At 39.5% G+C, this 17,680-nt stretch overlaps 1 protein-coding gene across 4 annotated transcripts in view; it reads left to right on the forward strand.

Moving 5' to 3' along the window:
* Positions 1-17,680, forward strand: part of LOC127568597 (protein unc-79 homolog) — a 145,894-nt gene that overhangs the window by 81,794 nt on the left and 46,420 nt on the right. For all 4 annotated transcript variants that reach the window (XM_052012551.1, XM_052012567.1, XM_052012559.1 and 1 more), the window contains 4 exons: positions 3,344-3,526; positions 4,932-5,094; positions 6,295-6,444; positions 11,639-12,850. In XM_052012551.1, coding sequence (XP_051868511.1) covers positions 3,344-3,526; positions 4,932-5,094; positions 6,295-6,444; positions 11,639-12,850 — 1,708 coding nt within the window. The remainder of the gene's footprint in view (positions 1-3,343; positions 3,527-4,931; positions 5,095-6,294; positions 6,445-11,638; positions 12,851-17,680) is intronic.

The raw sequence follows: 17,680 nt of genomic DNA on the forward strand, positions 1-17,680 counted from the left end.
ACCTTTTGTTTTCCTATTTTTTAGCCCTGTAAAAGAGCAATGGGTACCTTTCAAAACTTATTCATTTGTTGTGCAATACTTTGGGAAATCATATGAAGAGAGTTGTATAGTATTTGCTCCAAGGCTAAGACAGCCATAGCAACATCTAGTCAATACCTCTGACTTTACACAGCAACACCTTTACAACTTCTTGCAGACCTTACTGATATTCTTTAAAAGCTATTTTAGTTTCTTTGCAATTTGGTACAGGTATGTACTGATTCATTTTTGCTGTTTGCAAGCCTTTAAATCCTACAGCAGCATGCTGACTCCCATTCCCCCACTGGGCAGCTTCACAATCAGTCATATCCTTTGTGTATGGGACTTATCCTGATTGCTTAAATCCTGATTAATTAAATTGGGTTGTCCTTTAATGCAGCAATAGGGTCAGGCGGTGGGGAGTTGTAAACTGCCCAGATTCCACTCTGAATTTTATCCTGGTGGAAAATCCAGGTTAGCATTTTTTAAAAGTATCAATGCTTTTGATGTATGTTGTTTTTAGTTTTCAGGTAGACTATTATTTAATTGGCTTGATTAATCTTTTAGCTTTACAACCTCACACATATGTGATAAGTATGTTACCAAATAGTTTAGAGGTTAGAACACCGCTGGTAAAGTATCATCTTCTAATGGTATGAGTACTGCAGATGGCCACATCAGAATTATGTATATCAGGCAATCTCTTTTTCTCACTGTGAAAGATGTCCTTGATATTGAACAGAACAGTCCACCAGATGGCACTCTTTGACAAAGTGAGATATAGACACCAATTTGTCTACCTCAAGAAACTTAAAACAAATTGTTTTACCATTCTGTATCTAAATATTTCAGTTGTAATAGTTATAATGTAAACATTATTCTATTAATCATTGACTCAAATTGAACAGCGAATTCAATATTCACTAAAGGCGTAGAATATTTTCTAAATGGGAAGCAAATTCAGAAATTGGAGGGGCAAAGGGACTTGGGAGTCCTAGTGCAGGATTCCCTAAAGGTTAACTTGCAGGTTGAGTCAGTAATAAGGAAGGCAAATGCAATGTTAGCATTCATTTCAAGAGGATGTAAAAAATCATATAAAAGGATGTAATGCTGTGGCTTTATAAGGCATTGGTCAGACCACATTTGGGCCCCATACCTAAGAAAGGATGTGCTGGCATTGGAGAGGGTCCAGAGGATGTTTATGAGAAGGATCCTGGGAATGAAAGGGTTAACATGTGAGGAGCGTTTGCTGCTCTGGGCCTGTACTCGTTAGAGTTTAGAAGGATGAGGGGACATCTCATTGAAACCTGTTGAATATCAAAAGGCCTGGATAGAGTAAATGTGGATAGGATGTTCCCAATAGTGGGAGAGTCTAGGACCAGAGGACACAGCCTCAGAATAGAAGGACATCCCTTTAAAACAGATGAGGAGGAATTTCTTTTGCCAGAGGGTGGTGAATCTGTGGAATTCATTGTCACAGACGGCTGTGGAGGCCAAGTCATTGCGTATATTTAAAGCAGAGGTTGATAGGCTCTTGATTAGTAAGGGCATCGAAAGTTTCAGGGAGAAGGTGGGAAAAAGGGGTTAAGAGGGAAAAATAAATCAGCCATGATGGAATGGTGGAGCAGGCTCAATGGGCTGAATGGCCGAATTCTGCTCCTATGTCTTATGATCTTATCGAATAGTACAGCACAGGAACAGGCCCTTCGGCCCACCATGTCTGCACTGGCCATAATACCAATCTAGCTCATGCCTCTGCCTTCATATGGTCCATATCCCTCTATTCCCTGCCTGTTTATGTGTCTGTCTAAATACCTATTATATCTTCTTCTACCACCTCCCCTGGCAGCGTGTTCCTATCAGTCTCTGTGTTTAAAAAAAAAACTGCCTCACACATTTCCTTTAAACTTTCCCCCTCTTACCCTAAACCTATGCCCTCTAGTATTTGACATATCCACCCTGTGAAAAAGACTGACTATCCTATCTGTGTCTTTCATAATTTTATATACCATCAGGTCACCACTTAATCTCCGACACTCCAGAGAAAACAATCCAAGTTTGTTCAATCTCTCCTTATAGGCAACAAAAGTAATTCCCTGTTGTGCATTCCTGATCAAATACTGTACTTTGGTAGCAACTGACTTTTGATATAACTGAAGCTTTGAAGCCAATATTAGCACAATCTTCTTGGTTTCCTAGCACATCTGGATTAATATTTGGGTTCTGTATTTAGTCCTATAATCAGACATTAGTCTTTACTGGATCCCTGCCAATGGTGCACCTGCCTCTTGCTCCATTTTGACCACTGCATCCAGCAGTGGAATACTGAAGTACTGAGCTGAGTTCATGCACTCAACACGCAGCCCTTTAGTGTTATGACTGGGATGTCCGATGAATGATGCACCACTGTCCATTTGAAATTTTGTTTGACTCTCGTTTAAATCGGGTTGCTAACTGTGAATAAAAAGGTAAGTGATTTATTTACTTACTTTATCTCATTGATTTTAATTACATTCTGGTAAAGTCTGTTTGAACTAGAAGAGTCATTTTAAAACACTTCAAAGGCCTTTGATAGTGGAGTTCTGGGAGTGATGTCTCAGGATGCACCATCTGAGGCCTAGTTGCAGCTTGCGGTCTGTTCCCCTTCAAGCTATGATTCTCAGGCTGAGGTGGACAACTCAGCTGACCCTCCATGTCTGCAAGGTAGTGTAGGTACTAATTTTGGATGATTCTGTCCAGTAACTTTATGAAACTAGTTTTTATCTTGAAGGTTTTACATGTCTTTTTTGTGATGCTCATTTCCATTTAAAAAAAAGGCAAAATTATATTTAAATTATATGCCAGTTGTTATCCTAGTTTTCCTAAATAATGGATGAAACACTGGTAAGGAATAATTCCCTAATGAGCCACATTTAATAAGTTACAATATAAGATAAGATATTTAATTATAAATCACATGTACATCAAAACACACAGCGAAATGCGTCTTTTTGCGTTACTGAGAATGTGCTGGAGGGCAGCCCGCAAGTGTTGCCACTCTTCCAGTGCCAACATAGCATGCCCACAGCTCCTAACCTGTATGTCTTTGGAATGTGGGAGGAAACTGGAGCACCTGGAGGAAACTCATGGAGACACAGGGAGAACATACAAACTCCTTACAGATAGCAGCGGAATTGAACCCGGGTTGCTGACGCTGTAATAGTGTTATGCTAACCGCTACACTACCGTACCGCCAATATGTAGTCTACTTCACTGGCTTTCCGAACTTGTTCTCAGTTGTGTTAAACTTAATTACTAAATGTTTGATAATATTATATTTTTGTAGGTTATGGATTATAACATTAGCCTGGGCAACCAACTCCTTCCTTTGGTAGTGCAAGTACTTAAGTATTGCACCTGCCCACAGCTGCGCCATTACTTCCAGCAACCTCCTCGGTGTTCTCTTTGGACTCTGAAACCTCACATACGACAGATGTGGCTAAAGTCATTGCTAGTGATTCTGTACAAGGTAGAATTATTTTTCTTAAAACATACAGTGCAGAATTGACTTGAGTGATATGCCTATACAAAATAATGCCCAGCAATTGCTTTATAGAATCTGTCATGAGGAAACCAAAACTGTTTATATGTAAACTTTATGTGATGCACAAATATAACTGAAACAGTTTTACTGCACTGATTAAGATTACCAGATTGCAAGTTTTTTTTTAACTGTGTGGTTATTACACATATTTACATAGAATTTTCAGTGTAGAAATTCAACTCAGCTGCTAATTTGATATTATGCCAGTAAAATTTAAAATATTAGACTCTATTCTGAAGAAGCACTGTGCCATCAGAGATGGCATCTTTAGAATGAGACCATAAATTAAAGGCCTGGACGTAATACCCAATAGAATTATTTGAAGAAGTGCAAATGATTCTCTCAATATTTGGTGCTTCAGCCAATATTTACTTTTAAACCAATCTCACTAAAGCAGATTAAGTAGCAGAGGCCAGCTAACTGGCCCCAACAAAGAAAAGGGCAGATTTATAAAAATATGACCTTGTGTGGGAACAAGTACTTGTTCTGATTGCTTTATTTGGAGTGGAAGCAATTACACCATACCATACCATTTTTTCAACTTGATGATAGGAACTTTGTGAACATGTAACAAAAACATTTAAGAGGAAAAATAGATTAATTATTGCTGGATGGCTGGAATTTTATAGTTATGTTGACAGGAAAACTATCAGCATTCAGCTTTATTATGCCATGGAACTGACAGTGTGCATGTGTAGCTAAATGTACAAGTGAGGATATTGCTACCTCCTGATTCTTAATAGGATGAAGTTTTTATTAGTATTCTTCAGAATAAACTTTAAAAATCAGAAGACAGATATTTTAGGTATTTACAGTTTCAGAATAAAAATACCCTAAACAAGAGAAATTAAATTTTAATAGCCATAATTACTGTTCAACAGGCCCTCTAGTCCTAAAATAGGTCTTTTCAATCTTTATTTTGTGCTCTGCACTATAGTTAACATACTAGTTAATAGTCATGCTTTTTACTTCCTGATTTGCTGTCTATGAGTGCTCTGTATTATAATTGGGTGCTCAGTATATATGGTGACATTCTAGATGCTGGAAGCCATAGATCCCCTAGGGCTGGTATAAAAACAGAAAATGCTAGCAACATCTGGAGGCAGAGAAACAGAGTTAGCGTCATCAGACTGTAGAACTGATGCTTGTCAGAAACCAGTGTTGGAAGAGGGGAAGCTTATGCCTTGGAGGTAGCTCTAGCCTTGGGCAGCTTTCTTCAAATTCAGTGGTGAGTGCAGTTGTTTTGCTGCTGACTGGAAAACTCAGCCTTTTATTTTGAGAAGTGTGCACTTTTTCACTACTTATGCTAATATCATTGTTTTTCTTCTAGTATCCCTACAGAGACTCTGATATCAGCAAGATTGTATTGCATCTGATCTATATCACAATTAATACCCTGAATGCACAATACCATAGCTGTAAACCCCACCCTACTGCTGGACCCCTTTACAGTGATAATAGCAACATTAGCAAGTACAGTGAGAAAGAAAAAGGTAAGATATAAAAATATGAAGTACAGGCTTCCTATTTTGGCTAACTTTTACAAAGTAAATATGAATTTGATTTAAGATAAGATATCTTTATTAGTCACGTGTACATTGAAACACACAGTGAAATGCATCTTTTGCATAGCGTATTCGGGGGGGGGGGGGGACATCCCGCAAGTGTCGCCACACTTTCGGCGCCAACATAGCATGCTCACAACTTCCTAACCCGTACATTTTTGGAATGTGGGAGGAAACCGGAGCACCCAGAGGAAACATATGCAGACACGGGAAGAACGTACAAACTCCTTACAGACAGTGGCTGGAGTTGAACCCAGGTCACTGACACTGTAATAGTGTAACACTAACCACTACACTACTTTTGTATGGAAGCACAAGATTTATTAGTATTGATGGAACTCAAAGTTTAAAATTTAAAAGTATTACAGTCTGTATGTCAAAACTTCACAGTATGGAACAGCTTCCAAGGTATTATTTTGCTCCTGTTCAATTATTTTCTTGAGCTTTTATTTTTATTTTCATAGCTGTGTCACCTCCTGATGTTGAGGTTGCAGGATGTTGAAAATTCCATGATATCTGCCCACATCAATGCTCCTTTTGACATCCTAGTAGGTGCATGATACAAGAGTAATAGATTTGCTAACTAATCATTACTGGTCAAACACTGTCAATTAGTAATTGAGTGACCCAGAAATGACATGAGAAAAGCCCTGGAAGTTGAACATTTTGGGAACCTTGTGTCCAAAGGCAACTTTCTCTCCCTAAAAATACTGCATTTGCTACATGTCACATTACAGGTTCCACATCTACTGTGTCCCAAATGTTTCTTTCTGAAAGAATTTTCTTTTGTAATTTGTTTTCACCTTCAATTTTTCTTTCCTTGTACCTGTTTAAAAAAAAGAAATATTTTAGATAGTTACTAGAAATTTATCATATTGAAAATTATGGTATAGATATTGTTCCTACTTTTTGTCAGTCCACGACATTGTATGTTGGTGCATTTGTGATGTCTGATACTGTTGTAACAGGCTTTATTTGTAAAAAGAACTGTCAGGTAGCCAAGTTTCTTTGACACTTCAGTTTCCAGTTAAGCAGTTTAAGTAATTTCAATCAGTTATTGCTATGCCCTGAATACTGCAATATATCTGCAGAGTATTATGATGTTTTATTTCTTTTTCCCTTGGCCAGAAGAAGATAGCGTATTTGATGAATCAGATGTACATGATACCCCAACTGGAGCTTGCAACAAGGAATCGCAAACTTTCTTTGCAAGACTTAAAAGGATTGGAGGGAGCAAATCAGTAAAGTATCAACCAGTTGAGATGAATGCACAGAAGAGTACGTATTAATACTTCTTTGCACAAGAAACATAAATCTAGACGTGACTATTGAAATTATTTAGGATTAGTCCCATCAGATTGGTGAGCCTGTTATTATGTGAACTTCTCTCCACATGCTCACCTGCCAGGCAATCGCTATTGCACCTTTAACTTGGCATTGCACCATCACACTAATGCTTGGTAACCATGTTGTACTTGTCAAGTCCCAGATGATTTCCTGTTAAAGAATGAACTCATAAATTTCTGATCATCTAATTGGACTCAGTGGGCCGAAGGGTCTGTATCCATGCTGTATTGCCCTATCTTGTGGAATGTAAAGATTTCCTATTTAATTTGTGTTAAATTTCTTGTTGATCAAAAAGGAACTCCAGCAGTTCTGGCACAGTTTGCATGCATAGCAGAATAACTGAAAAAGGCAATAGAAAAAAACACATGAAAAACACGATGATGCTGGAGGGACTCAGCAGGCCAAGTAGCATCCATGGAGAAAAGCAGACGGTCAATGTTTTGTGTCAGGACCCTTCTTCAGGACTGAAGATGTGAAAAGGGGAAGCCCAATATATAGGAGGGAAAAGCAGAGCAGTGATAGGTGACAAAAGAGGGGAGGTGGGATGGGCACAAGGTGGTGATAGGTAGAAGCACGTAAGAGATACTGATAGGCAGGTGCAGGAGAGGAGGGGAGAGTAGATCCACTGGGGGATGAGTCAAAGGTAAGGAGGAGGAAAGGGGGATAGAAAAAAGAGAGGGAGGCTAGGTAAGGGAAGAAAAGAAAAGGCATGGATGGGGTTTGGGGGGTTTGTGGGGATTACCTAAAGTGAACAGTGAATTCAGTGTTCATGCCGTTAGGCTGCAAGGTTCCAAGACGGAAAATGAGGTGCTGTTCCTCCAGTTTGTGCTTGAACTTCTGGTAGTGGAGGAGGCCGAGGACTGACATATCTGTGGTGGAGTGGGAGGGGGAGTTGAAGTAACTGGCAAAGGGGAGATGCAAATTGCAGTTACGGACAGAGTGGAGGGGTTCTTCGAAATGGTCACCTAGTCTGCATTTGGTCTCATCAATGTAAAGGAGGCCACACTTGGAGCATCGACTGCAGTGGATGATATTAAGGGAGGTGCAGGTAAATCTCTGTCTCACCTGAAAAGGCTGTTTTAGTCCCTGGTTGGAGGTGGTGTAGAGGCAGGTGTTGCACCTATGGCGGAGGCAGTCGAAAGTCCCCGGGGTGGGAGCGGGATGGATGGGGAGGGCAGAGTGAACTAGGGAGTCATGGAGAGAAGGTTCCCTGTGAAAGGCAGAAAGGGGTGGGGAGGGGAAGATATGCTTGGTGGTGGGGTCCCGTTGGAGATGGCGGAAGTGGCAGGGAATGCTGTGTTGGATACGTAGGCTGGTGGGTTGAAATGTGAGGACAAGGGGAACCCTATCCCTGTTGGGTCTGGGAGGGCTGGGGGTGAGAACAGAGGTGTGGGAAATGGCAGAGATGTGGGTGCGAGCCACGGTTAGTAAAGATGTTGGACATCTCGGATATCCTGGAGTGGAAAGCCTCATCATGGGAGCAGATGCAGCGCAGGCAGAGAAATTGAGAAAAAGGGATAGCGTCCTTGCAAGAGACAGGGTGGGAAGAGCTGTAAATGAGGTAGTTGTAGGCATCAGTGGGTTTGTAGAAGATGTCAGTGGATAAGGAATCTCCTGAGATGGAGATGGAAAGATCGAGGAAGGAGAAAGAGGTGTCAGAGATAGTCCAAGTGAATTGGAGGGCAGGATGAAAATTTGTGGTGGAATTTATGAAACTGTCGAATTGCGCATGGTTGCAAGAGGTGGCACCAATGCAGTCGTCGATATAGCAGAGAAGGAGTTGAGGAATGGGGCCAGAGTAGGCTTGGAACAGAGACTGTTCAACATAGCCACTGAAGAGGCAGGCATAGCTGGGGCCCATGTGAGTGCCCATGGCTACTCCCTTGGTCTGTAGAAAGTGAGAGAATCAAAAGTGAAGTTGTTTAGGGTGAGGACAAGTTCAGCCAGGTGGAGGAGAGTGTTAGTAGAAGGGGACTGGTTCTGTATCTGGTCAAGAAAGAAGTGGAGGGTGGGGAGGGCGATGAGGCCGTCATGATGGGGAATAGAGGTATATAGGGCTGGACATCCATGGTGAAGATGAGGTTGTGCGTGCCGGATAACTTAAAGCTATGGAAGAGTTGGAGAGTGTGTGATGTGTCACGGACGTAGGTGGGAGGGGATTGGACCAAGGGGGACATGATAGTGTCCAGGTACGAGGATATGAGTTCAGTGAGGCAAGAGCATGCGGAGACAATAGGTCTGCCAGGACCATCCTTCTTGTGGATTTTGGGGAAGAGATAGAAGCGGGCAGTCCTAGGTTACAGGACTATGTTGAAGTGTTGAACTATGTTGAAGAAAAAGCACATGTTGGAAATACCCAGCAGATCGGGCAGGACCTATGGAGGGAGGAACGATTAGTGTTTCAGACCAATTACTTTTTAACAAGACTGAGGAAAATTTAGAACTGAAACAAGTTTAAAGTTGCAGAGAAATGGTAGGTATTGGGACTGGGTGTGGTGAAAGGGTGGCAGGAGGCAAAGACAACAAAAGGTAGGATCTGTTACATAGTGGACAGATGGAGAGGTGAATGAGGATGAATGCAGAGAGATCAGAGTGCGAGTGGGATGGAGAATTAAACTGAGTGAAATCTTGAGGATCAGGGTTATCATTATGGTCTGATTAGAGGCATTCTGCAAACTGGTCACCCCATGTGGAAAAGATCACTTATAAGTAGTTGAATGCAGTTAATTAGAAGAAACACAAGTAAATAATAGTTTCACATGGAAGGCACGTTTGGGTCCCTGGATGATGGGAAGGAAAGAGGTAAAATGGCAGGTGTTAAATCTCCTGTGGTTGTATAGGAAATTGGTATGAGAAGGGCAGTGGGCATTATGAAAATGGAATAACAGAGTGCGTGGTCCTCCAGAATGCTGAAAAGAGAGGAGAGGACGGGTCTTATGGTAACATCAAGTTGCAAGTTAAGGAAATTACAGAGATTGATCCATTAAATGTGGAGGCTAGAGGACCAAGGGAACCCTCCCCTTGTGGGAGGAGAAGGGGTGAGAGCAGAAGTTCAGGAATTGAAATGTGATAGAGTGCTGTCAAATATAGAGGAGGGGAAACCATTATTGAGAATAAAGGAAGCCACATCAGAATGGTATGGAAGGTGGCATTATCAAAATGGATGCAACAGAAGTGGAGAAACTGGCAGAATATAATGGAGTCCATGCAAGAAACATAGTAGGAGGATGTTGTAGCCAAGGTAGATTACCTTTAGTAGATACTGATTACTAGTTGTCCCAGGAAATGGAGAATGGGATGGGGACAGTCAGAGATGGATCAGGTAAAACTAAAAGCAGTTGAGAAATAGAAAGCAAAAACAGAGAAATCTTTGAATTTTGTTCAGTGTCACAACATGTTCATTCAGGCAAAGGAGAGTGGTAGTGGAGGAGACAGGTTTTCCTCAAGGAAGAAACAAAAGGTCCTTGTGTGGAATGGAGGTATGGAAGGATTGAACATCCATGTTGAAAATGAGGCCAGTTGGGACTAGGAAACGTCCTTCCCCCACCCTCTCTGCAGCTCGGTACTAACATACTTTCTCTCCTTCCCAATTCTGTTGAAGGTTAGCCCTGTATCTCTTTCCACAGATGCTGCCTGAACTGCTGAGTGTTTCCAGGATTTTCTGTTTAAATTTCAGATTTCCAGCATTTGCAATTTTTTTGTATTTCATCCCATGAATTCATCTTCCACCTTCGTGCAGTTATGGTTTATTTGTCCATAATAAATGGAAATAGACAAGTAAACTACATGTATATTAAAGGCATTCATAATTACTATATTACTACTGTTCCCCACACTTCTAATTTCCTTATTTGTACTACACCCAACATTACAACTACTTTTTGGTGACCTATAAATAGCCCTCACCAATGTTTTCTGCCCTTGCTACTTCTTAGCTCAACCTGAATTGACTTCCGTTTCAAATCCTGTTCTATCATGCTACGTTCATTTCTCACCATTGCATTGATTCCCCCTTATAATAATGCTGCACCATTTTGTTTTTCCTTTTGCTTATCCTTTCTAAATGTTAAACACCCTGGATTATATCATTCCCAGCTCTGGTCACTCTATAGCCATGTTTCATTTATGGCAGGTTATACCCATTTAGTTCTATGTGTGCCATTAATTTACCTAGTGGTGAATGCTGCGTGCATTTAGATACAGCACCTTTAATCTTGTCATTTTAACAGATTTCTGTACTTTAACCCCCTGCACTTTGTTGTTGACTTTGTTTTTGCAATTTATTTATTTCACTTACTACTTTACTATGTTCCCTTCTGCTTTTTCTCTCTCCTTCCTGAATGCCCTCTGAGATTCCCATCACTCTGCCATCCTGGTTTAAACTCACCCCAATGGCCAAAGCAAACTCCACCCTAGAAAGGATATTGATCAAGCTCTGCTGAGGGGCAAGCTGTCTGACTTGTACAGATTCTGGCTGCCTGAGAAACAGTTCTGATACCTTAGAAAACTACAATCCTCCCTCATGCATAATCTCTCCAGCTTCTCCAGTTATCAGTAAGCTTCTGGTCCTCCTAAATTCTTTGCATTTGGCATCTTTACATAAGGTGTGGCACTTTGTTGGAGTTAATCACTTCACCATTGGTGGCCATGTCCAATTGTCAATTTCTTGTTTCTTTCAACATTGTTTCTTTCAACATCATTGTTTCTTTAAGGCAGTCTTTAAAACTTGCCTGTTTGATCAAGCTTTTGATCCCCTGCCTTAATAGCTCAGTGTCAGTTTTTGTTTATAAAGCACCTTGAGCATTTTACTTTGTTAAACAAGCTATTTAAATGGAAATTTTTGTTCTAGTATTGGTTAGTATCCTCAATTCTTAATGCATTCAAATTCAGAACAACATGGTTTAATGTTAAAATTAGCTAGGTAACACCCAACACGTTTGAATTTAGTACTAATCAGGTCCATTGCGTTTATTTAATGTGGAGAGATGAAAAATATGAATTGAATGTATGGTTCATTTCTAACTAATGAAGATATTTAATTTTAGCTAACATAATGAATTTCACTTGCCAAATTTAAAAATTTACCCATAAAATCTGTTTGTAATCTTAATCCTTTTTCTCTTAGGTTCAGAGATAGAACTGTCTGAGTACAGAGATTCAAGCCTTTTGCCGGACAATATTATGCACTGTGGCACATCTCCACAATTACAGGAAGGCTTTGGTCAACAGAAAAAGTTGCGTGCAATTAAGCAACAGTCACTTGATATAGGAAATGCAGATTCTGCTCTATGTTCTTTAGATGAACATCGCAGAAAGTCATGTCTAGATCGATGTCAATCTGAAAAGCAATCAAGTTTTCCTTCCTATTATAATCAAATGGAAAGCATGTATGGAAGACCAGATCAGGATTTGTCAGTCAGTGCAGAAACTGGAGAGCTTCAGGAAAGGTCTTCAGCTGCAGAAAGCTCTCAAGAAGGGAAGCGACCAATAATACCAGAAGTCAGACTCAATTGCACAGAAACATTTGAGGTTAAACATGGATCTCCTGAGAAAAGTACTTCCTGTCAAAAGGAGGAAACAGATTTGATTGACTTATCTTCTGACTCCTCATCTGCACCTGAGAAACAGTCAATTCTTTCAAGTTCTGATAGTGACTCACTGGTTTTTGTGCCTCTCCCCCCTCTTAGGATTGTGGAGAGTGATGAAGAATATGAAATTCAGAATACGCCTGACAATAAACCAATTGGGGAAACTAATATATCTCACAATACCACACCACTTGGCTTGACTGTTACTCCTGTTGTGAAAGTCAATGTTGAAGATTGTTCTAAAGACTCTCAGTGTCTGGATTTTGCTAATACTTCTTTGCTAGATACAGAGAACATTTTGTCAGTAGCTCTGAATGATCAAAAAGACTTGCAAGATCTAACAGCACAGAAATATTCTAAGTGTTTAGGTTGTGAAAGTCCTCTTACGCTTAAACAAAAGAGAGAAAATCTCAGGAAGTCATCTGCTGTGCTGGAAGCATCCCAGGATGACACTTATGAGTTGAATAAAGATCAAACTAAATCTGATAGCCCTCTACCAAGTCCCATGGTTAAAACGGTTCTCCTCAAACTTCCTACAGAATGTGAACAGAACGAAAAGACAGAAGTAGAGCTCACTGTTGAAAAAGATAATGACCAAAAAGATGAAAGTGGTGAAGAAACAGAATTCAAAATCCAGATTGTTCCAAGGCAGAAGAAGCAAAGGAAGATTGCTGTCAGCGCTATTCAGAGGGAATACCTTGATATTTCTTTCAATATTTTAGACAGAATTGGAGACCAAAGAGACACTGGTAAGGAATTAATATGAATTCATCATTCCCAAATTGAAATACTGAAATAGTGGAGGGGACTATATTTCAAAACATGGCGGCCAAGAAATTTGGACACACAGCATTGCTTAAAACAATGCTACACATCTGAAACTCACTGATTTCCAGCATGGATTTGATTTAGGACATTCCTAGGTCAAGTCAGGCCATTCTGGAAATTCAGCTGGGCACTTGAGGCCATGAATCATCCTAGTGTTTCTGATGTGACTTACACCAGCTGTACACGGGATGACATTGTTCCCCACACATAGCTCTTTTGGAGTAATGCAGGGAAATTAGGTTATCTCGTTTTGAGATGTGATCTTTGTTGGACGCTCCCAAAATAACCACGTTTTCACAGTCTGTTGGCTTGGCAGTAGTTTTATCTAAATGGGAGCTTCAATAGAAAGTTCTAGCCCAGCAATGGGGACTTCTCCCAGGTAGATCCTTTTTCATTTTTTTTAACTTCCTGTACTCCTTGTATCCTTCCAATTGTGTTGACCCTCATCCTTTACAATTGTTGAAAGTTGCCTTTGGTGCCCTGATCTTACACCCCTCCTCTCCCTCACTAAGGCTGCAGTCCCTGGACAATAGCCCCTCCCTCCCTCTACCACCCCCAGCCCCATTTGTGCTCCAAGCTGCTGGTCTACTTTTATCCCAACCACCTAGGAACCCAGTGTTTAACCCCTGTCCTGTACTGATTGTAACTTCATACAATGTGCAGCAGGCAAATGCCTTGTGCGCCTTGGGCAATATTGAATTTTGTGTGGCAGTCCCACAACCAAAACCGTTATGAATGCATTGCAAAGCAATCCTTTTGCAGGCCAATAAAGCCACGGTTGATTTTGTATGTATTCCACTTTTGTATCATGATTAAGTAGCTCAATTCAAGGCACAACAGATGGAGTTGACTGATTCCAAAGTAGTTACAATTTTAAACCAATAATTAAGTTTAATGTAAATGTACCGATTCTAACAAAATATAGCAGACCTTTTTTTTAATTACAGTATTTGGGTAAATATGTACACCAGTGGCACGCAGTGCAGTGTGATGACAACTTGCTTGTCTGGCATAGAAATGCAACCTTTATATTTATAATATTTAGACTTTTTAGCACTGCTAGGAATTCGCTGTTACACTCTTTCTGTGGATACTATATTTGTCACAAGTTTGTTCTCGGACAGTTATTTAAATGCGGTGATTATTATCAACATTTTTTAACTTGTCTGTGGCAAAATCTGACATTACATTCTCTGGTACTGAAATTTACAATTTTTTTGTTTTATAATTATCACACAGTTGTCTGTTTGGCAGGAAGAAACAGAATAATATAGATTTGTTATTGTCCTTTTAATATGCATGCCTTGGACAAAAGGGAAAAAAAATGTTAGATATTTATAAACAATAATTTTTCTCTTCCCTTCTCAGTGCCAATTGAAACATTTGATTTTCCAAACTGAGATGAAGGCAGAGTATAATTCAGGATAAGATGGTGTGGAAAATCAGTAACACTTGCATGCTATTATCTTACTACAGTGTGATTTTTAACTCCCCTGCATGGGTGAAAAGGAGCACTAAGTATTTCAAATTGACAGCCTGTGTCAATTTATGCTTTTACAGGAGCGGATGGTATTGGTGGGATTTGGGCACTGATTAACTAATTACAGTAGTTAAATAAAGCCACGTTTCTCAAATGGTAGCAGCTATTTAAGTTGAATGGCATCAAGATAAAGGGTAACTGTCAGCTGCAGGAGACACAAGAGACTGCAGATGCTGGAATCTGGAGCAAAAAAACAATCTGCTGGAGGAACTCAGCGGGTCAAGGAGTGTCCTGATGCAGGGTTTCAACCCAAAATGTCGACAATTCCTTTCCAATGCTGCTCATCGCACTGAGTTCTTCCAGCAAGTTGTTTGTTGCTGTCAGCTGCGGGAAGTGGGCTTTCAGGACTGCAATGACAGAATGTAAAATTTAATGGGACCATTGGCCATATTACATTTCTAACAAAATTTTATCTAAACGGATTTAAAAATTGAAATTTTTTTGTATTTTCCTTTTGATGAACAACTGGTTTTGAGCCTATTCAGTATTCTTCCTTCACTTCTCCTACTTAACTGAGGTCAAGGGAATGGCTTGTATGATGCCAATGTGTAACTGCTGCTAGGAGGAATATGAGATCAATAATTTTACTTTCCTTCTATGTGGAAAGAGCTGAGTTTTCTGAACATCACTGATGTATGTTGGAGTGTGAGAGCACTTAAGCGCAATTCTATTCCTATCATATTTTAAGTTCAAGTTTGAATAAAGCACCATCATTTACTGAGGTGGATGAAGTTAGCTTGAATGATCTGCTTAACATTAAATAGTTTACCATTCTAATTTATTTGCATACAAGAAGTGGGCTGAAAAATTACAGTATAATTATATACTGCAGTTGCATGTTTTCATGATGCATAAACAGCCTGCAGAATATATAATGTGTAAACCACTTGGTCATTAGGGGAGCACAGATTAGGGATGAGAGCTGCAAAGCTGTAGCCCTGTTCTCTAACTAGTGTTCCCAATGACTGTATCTCAGTGTTGGCAATATAGTTCATGGAGCATTCTTTCATGAGAATTCAGGGTAGCACATCCCCACCTTCACAACAGCATAAATAATTAATTAAATTGCATGATATTTTTATATTGTGTGTGTGTGTTATATATATAATATGTAATTGAAATACATAATTAAATAAAAATAGATTTGATGAAAGGAGCCTAACATTTACAGTTAAATGTGTGTGTATAAGTATACTTGTCTGATGGGGGATAAGCTGTATATCAGTTGTGAAAAAGAAAGAGTAAGATCAACCACTGTTAAACATTGTTTTCCCCAACCACATGCAAAGTAAATATTCAGCCTGTTAAAGTAACACTGCTTGAAAGCTTGTTAGTTGTTGTTATTGTCCTTAGGCAGTGCCTTAGGATCCAGTATGACTTGCTCATGGTTTTGTGAGTTCTGAGGTGACTGATGAAGCCAAAATTGGAGCAGCAGCTCCTTTCACAGACAGGGCTCACGGATGGGTGGTTTGTGAGGTGGCCTGTTCCATTTGCCATTTTTACAAAGCTTCCGTATGCTTCAGATGCATGGCCTTGATGTTCTCAACAGCATCTTGAATGCTCCTCCTTCACTTGAGTGGTCCTAGGTCAGAGGTCCCCAAGAATCACTGGGGATGTTTCAGTTTTTTAAGAAAGCTTTGAGTATCGCCTTGAATCTTTTCCTCTGTCTATCTGGCAATCTCATCCTGTGACAGAGCTCAGAACAGAGTGTTTGTTTCGCGAGTCAGTCATGAGACATATGAATGATGTGGCCTGCCCAGTGGAGCCAACTACGTTCTCATTAGTACAATATTAGCATCGACACAAAGGTAAACTATGAAAGCTGAAATCCGAAACAATAACAGAAAATATTAAAAATTTGCAACCAATCTGTCATCATCTGAATGTGTACCATAAGCTAATGCATCAGATGGTTTTCTCATTTAAAATTTCTTTCCAAGCTCCAGTTCTTACAATGATAAAACTGGCAAAATGTAATTATGTGTAAGAGGACCTGTTCCCAATACTTGTTATTCATTTCATATATTTTTGTTTTAAGAATGATAAATTTCATTCATCGAACTATACCACAAACAGTAAATGGCTATTTATTAATTGTTTATTAAACCCAAAGCAGGAAAGTTTCTCTCTTCACCAAGCAGTTTTATATCTTATAGTGTTAACTGGTTGTAAATAATGTTTTCATCAAAAAATACCAGCTTTCATTTTAAAGTAATGTTTTTTTATATTGCCACTTCTTTATTGTTTAAGATGTGGAAGGATTACAGTCTTTGTCTAATATTTTAATCTGTTTGGAGTTTGAATATTTTGTTTTTAATGCTAATTTTCAAAGCATGAATTACAAACTATATTAACGTATACAATATTAACAAGAATGTATTAGCTTAGTTTAAAGTTTCAGCATTTACCAATAAATGTTAGTGCAATTGGTCAGGGTAGTGCGCAGGTTTGAAGTTCAAAAGAAGTTATATTCGTGGTACAAAATTGTTTTGCAGATCAGTCTGTTAAAGGTCGATCTGCTCTGGATTTGCCAAGAGAATCTGCCTCTGCTCCAACACTAGAAACAGCTGTACCAAAGACAAGTAGCCTCTCTTCCATATCAAATAAACTAATTAAAATACAGTGTACAAAATACTTGCTAGTTCCACACTTTGAAAGGATCTTTTAGACTCAGCTCAATGCACATAAATTCCAGTAGCAAAGCAATTACTTAAAATCCTTGTTTCTGATCACCCCATGGGTTACCTTCAAACCTATGTCTCAACATTTTGTCTCCTTGGTTGAGTACTATGTGGCAGGCTAAGCCTAAAATGAATTGAGAAACCATTCTAGTCATGAGTAGGCCATTTTGGGTTAATGTGTAAGTGTCCATGTTTAATCCATTGTTTAGTACTATCAGGATTAGATTTGCCTAAATCTAAGAAAATTAAACTCTTAGCATCCATTAGATGTTGTCCCTCTGTGTCACTGCCATAAAAAAGCTTTATATTTCATATCTGGCAGTCTCGAGTTTTGTGGCATCAATTTCTTTGTTATGAATTTGGACTGATTTAATCAACAGGAACCCAGCAGTTCTGTCTGCCTAAACAGAAAAGTTAGCAGGGCACAATAATGTGCATTACTGAAAATGACCTTTCATATGGCATTTCCTCCATAACCAACCCTTCCAAAACAAAACACCTTCACATTTAGGTTTCAAAAATGTCTCCTT

The sequence above is a fragment of the Pristis pectinata genome, chromosome 1 (assembly GCF_009764475.1).
Source record: "Pristis pectinata isolate sPriPec2 chromosome 1, sPriPec2.1.pri, whole genome shotgun sequence".
Lineage (NCBI taxonomy): Eukaryota > Metazoa > Chordata > Chondrichthyes > Rhinopristiformes > Pristidae > Pristis > Pristis pectinata.